This window comes from Lactuca saligna, chromosome 3, assembly GCF_052625555.1.
Source record: "Lactuca saligna cultivar CGN05327 chromosome 3, ASM5262555v1, whole genome shotgun sequence".
Lineage (NCBI taxonomy): Eukaryota > Viridiplantae > Streptophyta > Magnoliopsida > Asterales > Asteraceae > Lactuca > Lactuca saligna.
In genome coordinates, this window is record NC_136419.1 from 40430917 (window position 1) to 40441585 (window position 10669).

At 33.7% G+C, this 10669-nt stretch overlaps 1 protein-coding gene across 1 annotated transcript; it reads right to left on the reverse strand.

Annotated features, from left to right (window-relative positions):
* Nucleotides 1–1103: 1103 nt before the first annotated feature.
* On the reverse strand, nt 1104–2527 carry LOC145035814 (V-type proton ATPase 16 kDa proteolipid subunit). The gene is made up of 3 exons (XM_078984325.1): nt 2301–2527; nt 1747–2032; nt 1104–1505 (listed from the first exon to the last, which is right to left on the reverse strand). The coding sequence occupies exons 1-3, from the start codon at nt 2380–2382 to the stop codon at nt 1373–1375; spliced, it is 501 nt and encodes a 166-aa protein (XP_078840451.1). The 5' UTR covers nt 2383–2527; the 3' UTR covers nt 1104–1372.
* Between the last annotated feature and the right edge of the window lie 8142 nt (nt 2528–10669).

A 10669-nucleotide genomic window follows, 5' to 3' on the forward strand; every position in this document is an offset into this window, starting at 1 on the left:
CATGCATTCGTGTATACAAAATATAAAAGGTTGCTATAGATTATCAATCATTGTTTATTTTATTTTCTCGGATTTTTGTTATGTAATATTTAAAATTTTAGAAAAAGGATGAAGATTTGTTCGAATTTTGTTTTTCTTATAATATTATTCTATGTTTTTTTTTACAATCAATGATGGAACTAACACAGTTGGTAGACTGTCTCTTAGATTGGAAAATTCGAGTTCTAATTGAGACGTTTGACGAGTGTGTGATACTACCTTCTAACCACAAACTCCGCCGTTCAAAAAAATATATATATATATATATATATATATATATATATATATATATATATATATATATATATATTAAATTTGTGGGTTTATGATTATAAACAAGAATAAAAAAATTGAAAATTTATTTGGGTTTTTTTTAATGATGTTATTTATATTATTATATTATAAAAACAATATTATTGTTTTTTTATTACCTTAATAAAAATAAGTTTAAAACAATTAATTTAAAAAAAGTTAGTAATAAAAATATTATGAAATTATAAAGCAATACTGATTAGTATATAAATAATTAAAGTAAAAAATTAATCAAATAATAATTATATCATAATGATTATCTAAAAAGTAAGACCATAACGATATATGATGGTAAATAACGATATATGATGGTAAATAGGGATTAGTTTGGTATGTATACAATAGGACATTTTCCTTTTGAAACTAACTTTTTACCAATAAGAAAATAATATTTTCAAAAGTCAAAAAATACTATCAACCACTTAATAAGTAAATTACATTCAAAAGTCAAGAAATAGTAAGACAAAACACTTTTTAAAAACAACTTTTGGAAAACAAAATACTTTTTAAAAACAACTTTTAGGTTTTGCTCCTTCAAAAACTAAAAACAACTTTTAGGTTTTACTCCTTCGAAAACTAAAATCAAAAAAGACTTTTAAGGTTAAAAAGTAATCCCAAACACAGCTAAAAGTGTATAAAAGGGTCCTATGATTTGCAACTTTTTCTTTTTGGAAGGACGATTGTTATTCCAGTTAATCAACTGTCAATTGAGCCCTCTAATATCGTTAACTTTCTAATAATATTTACGAAACTTGTAATCGAATACGACAATTCTTTCATTTCATCATATTATTTCAAAAGAAATGAACAGAGCATGAATAGAAGGAGTACAAAAGCGACACATGTTTATAACCAAACCATGGTCTTATTCCAAAGTCGCCATATATAAAAACACCATAAAAGAATGCAAATAACGCCAGAAATGCTACGAATCAGAAAATTTTAGAGAATTTGTTTGTTCATCATGAATCTTCATTTCTCAGAATAACTACATACCGTGTGGTTCTTGATTCCTGAAATCTTAATCTGCTCTGGATTGACCAGCACGTGAAGACAATATGATACCCACAATCAGACCATATAAAGCCAGGGCTTCAGCAAAGATCAGAATAAGAATCATCCCCACAAAAAGCTTTGGCTGCTGTGCATTTGCTCTGCAATCCATAACAAATATAAGATTAATACCCTCTTGATACTTCACTTCATGTATCTCTTAATCCTACATTACATGATCCCTATCCATTACACACATGCATAAAAGTAGACATGTTATTATAGGTTTGAAGATGATGATACACATTTCATATTTTGTTAACTAAGCACAACAAACATGCATAAATATGTTGTTATAGCAGGAACACAGATCAATTATGGATTGGAAAATGGAAACAATACCTAACACCGGCATCACCAACAATTCCAATGGCCATTCCGGCTGAAAGACCAGCAAGACCACAAGCCAAACCAGAGGAAAGGTGTGCATAGCCATCAAAAAGATAATAAGACTTGGCCTTAGGGTTGATTCCGGTACTGATAATGACAGCGATAATCAAACCATAGATACCGAGCACACCAGCCATAACAACTGGAACGATGGACTTCATCACCAGCTCAGGCCTCATCACTCCCATCGATGCCACACCTACACCACTCTTCGCTGTCCCATACGCAGCCCCCATACCTATACAAACAATCGGATCAAAAAACAGAAATCCAGATCCGTAATTCTTACATCGGGAAACAAACGTAGAACAAAGCGATTAAAACATCACCATTCACGACATCCATAAACGAACAATGACTCGGAGAATTAAAACGATTATCAATAAAACAAACTACGATTCAATAAGGTAATTCACAGCTTAAGTAACGAAAATAACCGATTTCAGATCTAAATGTTGTAACGAGAACAAAAGATGAAATTGATGAGGTTAGGGTTAATGACATACAGGAGAAGACGAGGGCAGCAGCGGCGCCGAGAAATCCAAAGAAAGGGGCGGTTTCATCACCACTGAATGAATCGGAACCCATTGTTGATCGGAATTGGGAGTGAAATTGATCGAATTTGGATCAGAGAAGTGCAGACAGAGTTGAATCTCTTTGCCTCGATCTCTAATCTCAACGTGTTAGATCGTTTTATGCGTTGTTCCTCTCACGTTCCAACACTTGTCTTTACATTGAGATCACGTCGATTGGATCTATAAATTTTTTTCGGAACGATTAATTATTAAATGCAACAATTTTCTGGATAAGTTTTAATTTTTTAATTTTTTTTTAAATAATTATTTTAGAACTATTAGAAGTTTAGTTAATATGAAGTTATTTTGTTAAACTACACGTAAATAAAATATACATGCAAGAAATATATGTACATGAATACTGATTTTATTAGTATACCAGTAGAACACTTGTTTGTTAAGAAAATATACAAAAATAAATCTTGTAATATTGATAGCATTCATTTTATTATTTAAAAGGGTTCCGGTATAGATTTGAATAAATGTAAAGGTGATGTTTAGGCTCAAATGATAATCTGTTCACCCACATGGTGTGAAATTTTGACTAAAACATATATTTTGTTTTTACAGAAGTAAACAATCAGCGAAACAATATAACAAACAAAATTCAAATCAAATATAAATACAATAAGTAATTCTCAAGAAAAACATACTTGAATGTATTATACACAATAGAATGCAAACTCCTATAAGATTGAGGCCTGCAAGTAGTATCTTAAAACAGAAATTTACAGGGCATGGATCTACCTTAAAGGTGCAATAATCAATTCAAGAAGTGATCTTTAATATGTCAAAAATTCCTATGTTCCCTTCATCTTCAAAAACAAATTTGCAAGAGTTTTTGTGGTATGATATGATTTATGTAACACTCCAAAAAATAACCGAAAACAAGTATCTATATGTCAATTCAAAAATAAAAAATAATTGTCATTGTACATGTCAATTCAGTAATTACGAATTTAATAAAAATGAAATTTAATGTTGTAATATATATATATATATATATATATATATATATATATATATATATATATAGCAACACCATAGTGTAATATTTTCTTGATATTAGTTTAATTTGAATCCAATTAAGCTAGTCTAACATCATAGTCCAAGCTCATCAATCTTAACCCAATGTTTTATCCATATTGATAAACTAATAAGACTTAGGCTTATAAGGAAGAACTTTTTCTTTCTTATTTCCAATGTAGGACAAGTCCCACAATACAAATTATTAAACAAAGTTCCAACATATAGCAACCAACATAATATTCATCAATGGACAGAAAACACTCATAGTGACATGTATTTTATACGTGACATAGTGTTTTATATAAGCGTCTTTACGAGTGTGCGAGGTAGACGACAACACAGAGCCCATGTCATGGAGGGGCCAAATTTTACATATGATTCAGTTCGATGTCTAGTAATCGACAGTCTAGTTAAAAAATCATGTTTTCTCCCTATTCCAATAGCTAACTTTTCAATTAAAAATTTAAACAACTTACGTTTTGAAAATTTGGGCGTAAAATTAAAATTTGCATTTTGACTGTAAAGTTACATCAAACAAGAACTTAAGTTTGTGTTTTGGTGTCAAATGGTAAAATAGAAAAAGTGATGCTTTAGACTTCTTTCATGAATTAAGGATTTTAGTTTCGTATGTTTTATTTCAAAAGTAATTAGATTGAGTTATGGGGCTTATTAATACCTTTATGGACTTTTGTGAGTATAAAGTTCCAATCTTGCTCTTTAGTTATTTACATATCTTCATTTGTGGTTTTTGCAACTTTTGGTCTATTTTATGAGTGATCTTGGATTTGAGTGGACTCCAACATATTTTGATCAGTTTGGAATGCGTCTTCGAGCTCATGGACTAGGAAAGTTATGATCTTTTGCCTTCCCTTTTATCAATGCAAGTTATCTTGGTCCTTTAGGCCACATTGGTGTATTAAAGTTTAGATCTTGAATGATTGTGAAATTATTGTGGATAAAGTTGAAAACTTTATCCAACTAGACATCTTGTTGATTCAGATATGAAAATAGGAGACTTGGATTTAATGTATTAAGTTGAGAAAGATCATAATGGGTACCTTTGAGACTTAAAGTCTAGATCTTGGTTGTTTAGACCATCCTAATGGACAAAGTTGGAAACTTTATCCATTATGAAGCAATCAGGAATCAAATCTAATGATTTTAGCTTTGGTCCTTATGGATTAGTCCCTTATTGAAGAAATGCCTTTTAAACTTAAGACCATGAAATGGACAAGGAAGGCTACAACATGGTGGCGTGACTTATCACGTCTGTTTTATTCGTCCATGTCAACAGCGTGGCCTTGGGTTAGCTACGACATGGGCATCAACTGGAGTTGACTTTGGTCGTTAACTTTTTGACTAGTTTGGAATTTTGGACAAACTCAGGTAGAATTGAGTATTTGACTAATGGTTGGTCTCGATTTGGCTTTAGGAAGCTTGGGTTGGTTGTTCTATTGTTGAGGTAGCTATTAGGCTTCTATTGAGTAGTTTAGGTGACTTTCTCACTATATTCTTGGGTTGAAAGCACCAATGCTGACCCACTAGATTATGATTAGTATCCTTGTATATAGGATGTTGCTATGCTATAGTAGTCTGTGAATTGGTAAATCTGTATGATTTCCTATAATTGCTCATCATTTATTTGATGTTTTCATATGTCGGCATAATGAAGTTGGGTTGAGGAAGTGCAACTTTGAGATGTGGGCCAACAAACCCAGGGGCAATCCATTCAGGAAATTGTAGGTGAAGAGCGATCCACTCGGGAGACTATAGGCCAGGAGCAATCTAGTTGGGAGATTGTGGGCTAGTGGCAATCCAGTCAGGACACTGTGGGCCTAAGGTAAATCTAGTTTATATGGTGGGCATGGTGTGCATTCATGGTTTATATGGCAGGAGACTGTGATACAATTAAACTGAGTGGGTCAGTCTTGGGAGCCTGGTGAGCATATAGGGTTTTCAGCTCACAATAATATAATTATTATATTTAATCATCAAACTATCAACCCAATTACCCATCCCCGCTATCTTCTTTATTTCTTAAGGTTTTACCCTAAGAATCACCTATCCTTCATTCATTCATTCCTAAAGATTGACTTTAAGGAATAGACACAAATTCCACTGTTACTTAAGGCGCATCTACCAACTTTATCATTTAAGCGCCTCTGCCAGGATTATGACATTCACTATTAGGCGCATCTGCCAACATTATCCTTTAAGCGCATCTGCCATGATTAAGACATTCACTATTTGGCGCATCTACCGACCTTATCCTATAAGCGCATCTGTCAGGATTATCCTATAAGCGCATCTGCTAGTATTATGACATTCTCTATTTGGCGCATTTGCCGACATTATCCTATAAGCGCATCTGCTAGGATTACGACATTCACTACTTGGTGCATCTACCGATATTATTCTTAAGCGCATCTGCTAGTATTATGATATTCTCTAATCGGTGCATCTGCCAGTATCATTCTTAATCATCTTTCATACCTCATCATTTTATCACATACCAACTATCTCATATACCCATGTTCTACCCAACATATTTGTAGATATAAAATACATATACAGTTTAACTCATTTAAAAACTATATAAAACATCCATTCCACACTCATCTCAAATAAGAAAAACAATGTATAAACACATAGCACGTATTTCATAGCAAATACTTAATATTTATGTGTTAGAAGAAGGTGACCACACACTCACCTGATCAGAAGATGATCGGATATCACTACGACTTGTAGAAGTAGTATTCTTCGATGAAACCGGGATCACTTCACACACCGGGTTTCTCGCGGGCAGAGCTTCGGCTCGGAAACTCTTTTCTTCTCGAGTTCTTGGGACTTCGGGACTTGCTTCAGGTCTTGGGGTGATACCGGGGCTTCAGGGGGTTAAAATTGCACGTAAAACGATGTAATATGGGAGAGAGGTGAGAGAATGAGCAACCAAACTCGGCAGGCCCTTTAAATCTATTTATACGGCAAAACTAGCCCTTGCCACGTCGTTGGCTTGGTCATCACTGCATGCGTCATCTCAAGTTGCATCTAGGGGACTCCCGGAGGTGTCAGAAGACCTGCCACGTTGTGGCACTGCTTGCCACGTCGTGGTATCTGACAGTTTTGGGGTTTCGCGCCCCGAATTTCAGAAATTCATAACTTTTGCATACGAACTCCGTTTTCGACGTTCTTTATATCGACACGTAGGTGAGATTATGCTCTACAACTCTCGTTTAGAATCCATTGGCTACTTTTGACTTTATTTTTAATATATTATAAGTATATTACTTATATATTATCTTTAGTAGGCCAGGACAGGAAAACTTCGTTCGAAATTCATAACTCCTTCATCTGAACTCCGTTTTCGTCTGTCTTTTTATCGTTGGACTACTATCGAAGAAATCTTCTACTCTCGTTTAGATCACTAAGGATAGATATCTATCTACCTTAAATTCACTATTTACGTCGCGCTGGGTCATGTCGGTTCTGTCGCGAAACTTCAACATGTCATAACTTCTTCGTTATAACTCGGATTTTGGCGTTCTTTATATGCACGGAAACCTTGTGAAGTATAATAAAACTTAGTTAAGATTAATCCTTCTAAATAATATTCAATAAAAAATTCATTTTTGACGCTTAACGTCTCTAAATTAACTAGCCCGGATTTGCGGGCGTTACAATGGAATACCCTAGACCCTCAACCATCGGGTTGGAATGCCCCGACCTGTTAGCTTACACATAAAGTAGTAAAGCTTCAACCACCAACTAAACATGTGTATACAATACATATAACCATACTATTAACCAACTAGCAAACAAATAAACAGATCTTAAAAACCACTAAGCATAGCATAATCCTATCTACCAGGATACTGATCTAATGGATCACTATATCATAACATGCACAACAGGATATCAACCCAAGGTTCAACATTAGTTCCTTCGACACACAAGTATCGTGAGGAAAACTCACCTCATAATGTCAAACCACACTGAAAACCTCCGGCTGCTGGCTCACAAAAAATCCTAAACTATCACAACAAAAGAAACATCCAACTAACAATTGGATTACCATCCTTGATTAAGGATCCCTACTTAGGGAAAATGTCCACTTTACCCTTTCCCTGATTGGGCCAAGGCCCAAGTTCAATTTTTTATCCAAAAGGCCCAATTTACTTCAAAACCCATAATTAGCCCAATTTTCCAAATTGGGACCAACTCCTTATTGGGCCTTATCTTAAGGTCCAACTCTCCAACTAGCCCAAAAACACTTATACTCAGAAATTCCAATGAGGGCCCAAGCATTCAAGCCAAAAAGGTGTCCCAAAACTCGAGGCCCAAACTCAAAAATCCAACAGATGACATACGTTGGGCGTACTCTGGAGGTAAGCAGGGTGTACGCGAGCCTCACGTTGACCACCATCGGGGTGGCTGACCGAGTATGTGGGGCGTAATCCTCCCTACGCGGGGTGTACCCTCGCACATCCTAAAAGTATATTAAGTGCTTAATGGCTTAAGCACTTAAGCCCATATTATAGATCCATGGTCCAAATGCACCCTAGAGTCATAAAGTCTCAAACTTTATGACTTTACACATCCAAAAGTTCTTAATACAAGGTCTTAATCCATTAAGACCATTTTTACAAATGCATGAGACTCTCCTGGCCATTGGGTCCTTATTTTTATGACCAAGGATCCTTCCTAGGGTCTAGAAGGACGGATTAAAACGTCCAAAATCAAACATGCACAATAATGGGACTTTGAAGGACAAAAGAAACTCATAAAGCTACCTATATGAGATCTAAGCAAACGAAGCATAAAGGCAACAACTTTTTACCTTCTGGAGCTTCCCAAAAGATTATGATCCAATATCTACAAGCTTGCTTTCATTCCTAGACTCCTTGCTACAACTCCTTCTCATTTAAGAGCACAAATAACACACTTTAAGCTCAAAACACTCTCTTATAGGGTTAGGGTTTGCTAAGAACCACTCAAGGACTTGGAGGCTGAAAGACTAAGGCTAAATGCTCCATAAAGGTGCTTAAATACTCTTCAAACCTTAAAAATTAGGGTTTCACCTAGATATTAGTATGCCCAACGTACTCACTTGTACACCCAACGTACTCATTCTCCCAAAAATTACCATTTTGCCACTAAGGCTTCTTAAGGCTACATCTTTATACAGCAAGGACCCAAAGTGACATATTCAAAAAACAATGGAAGGATTTGAAAATACCCGAAAGCCCAAGATGTTATAGATCTAGCAAATATTTTTCAAAATTACCTTTATAAAGACCGACAAAGAGGATGTGATGTGTACAATAAGCTAGAGCCAAGGAAAGTATTCGCAAGATACCAACACTTGTTATTTGTATTAATGATATGATAGAATTACATGCTAGTTTACAAGCTATTGATCTTCAGGAATTAGATGATAAAATTTCCTGATTCGTGATGCCTGATAGCCTAGGAGATTTTCCTGATATTGTTGGTTTTTATAGAAAACAAAATCATGCATAATGTAGAAAAACAACTAATAATTAATAGGGTACATGCGTCCTATAAAATATCTATGTCATAACACTTTGAAGGCAACATATTATGAACAACAAAACTAGCATAAACCCTAATGAAATCTAAATCATGGAATTAGGTTACATAACTTTGATTTTTTGTAGTAAACAAATCACTTCAATCTCCTTGTAGTGTGTGTCTTGGAAAGTTTAGCACCAAAAGGATGGTTCCTCTAACGACTTACACCCAAACCCTAGAACCAGAAGAATAGAGGTGAAAGGAAAGAAGGAGGAGATTTTCGGCTAGCATATATTTCTAGAAAGAGTATGCACGAAATTAGAACTTATTGGGGTCATATTTATAGTGTGGATGAGACAAGGAAAACCCTAGATTTGAATAATAAAATATTCAAATTTTATTCTATTCAAATATGGTATCCTTATCAGATTTAAGAATATTCCAGAAACCCTAGAATACTCCTAAATTCCGTTTGCTACTATATGGGTTCTAGAATTTTCTTTCCTTGCTTAATTATGAATAATTATAATTCAATCATTGGACCTTTAATTAATTCCAGTTCCTGAATTAATTCAAGATTAATTATAATTAATAATTAAATAATTCTAATTGATTTCATATTAATTTATTAATCATATAAATTAAAAAACCAATTTTCTATTTTCAGTTAATATATTAAGCACATAATATATTAACAAATTATTTCCTCATAAATTCCAATTAGTTTATCAATCATACAATAATCTAATACATTATACTTTCTTTACAAATGTCATTCTAACGAAGTTCTAGTTATGAGGGCAACCCAAAAAGGACTTTGGTTCTAATTACAATAACATACTAATTTAGTTACTAGCTTAGACACCTTAATCCAATAGTCTTCCATTCGGATAAGTCTGTAACTATAGTTGCAAGAATAGACCTTGAACTAAACAACAAAGATTTCTTTCCAAAGCCACTGTCGAACTCTGATTTGAATCAAACGTTGTCCCTAAGATAAGTGATCAACTATTCCTATGTTCTACAAGATATCATATGGAAATGAGACATGGATTAGCATCAATATCATAGTCCAAGATTCTGTTTCTCGATTATCTTGATTTATGACGACTAAATTCAGACTACTAATTGAAAACATCAATTTAGTCCAGGCTCGGCTAAGCACTTCAGATGTTGGCAACAAATCATCGAGGTGCCCAGTGATATTAGTTTTCCTGTTAAGGCAAAAGGAACGAATTACTTTGAATATATAGTCATACATTTTACTAACCAAATCATGCATGGAATTACTCTTTATAACACCCTATTACAAGATGGTTTGGTTAAACCAATGCACAATTGATTCGTAAACTATGAACTATATATCTCCGCTTAAGAATAGTGTATATTAGCATCTTAGAATTACTCATGATAAAATACATGAAATAATCTCTAAATGTGGGTTTATCCAATACTTAAAATCTTTATTTTCAAAGTACTCATGAATACCATAGCAATTCCAATTGGAACGTCTTAACGTCAATCGACAATCTACAATCAATTCATAACAGTCTTAATTCACTACTTACTTCCAAAAGTATGAACGACTATGGAATTTTGAATAATATTAAAACTACTCATAGAAGTAAACATGCAAAGTGAAACTCAATAATAAATTAATTAACTATGGTTTCAAACTTACTAAATATAAATAGTACATATTATTTAATCATCATTGTAATTACAAATTTATTCAT

What these genes read in the sequence shown, in the direction of transcription:
- LOC145035814 (XM_078984325.1), bottom strand. Translation starts at nt 2,382, where the DNA reads ATGGGTTCCGATTCATTCAGTGGTGATGAAACCGCCCCTTTCTTTGGA. An exon ending in TGCTGCCCTCGTCTTCTCCT is followed by an intron (nt 2,033 to 2,300) that starts GTATGTCATTAA and finishes TTGTTTGTATAG; the next exon opens with GTATGGGGGCTGCGTATGGG. An exon ending in GTTGGTGATGCCGGTGTTAG is followed by an intron (nt 1,506 to 1,746) that starts GTATTGTTTCCA and finishes TATGGATTGCAG; the next exon opens with AGCAAATGCACAGCAGCCAA.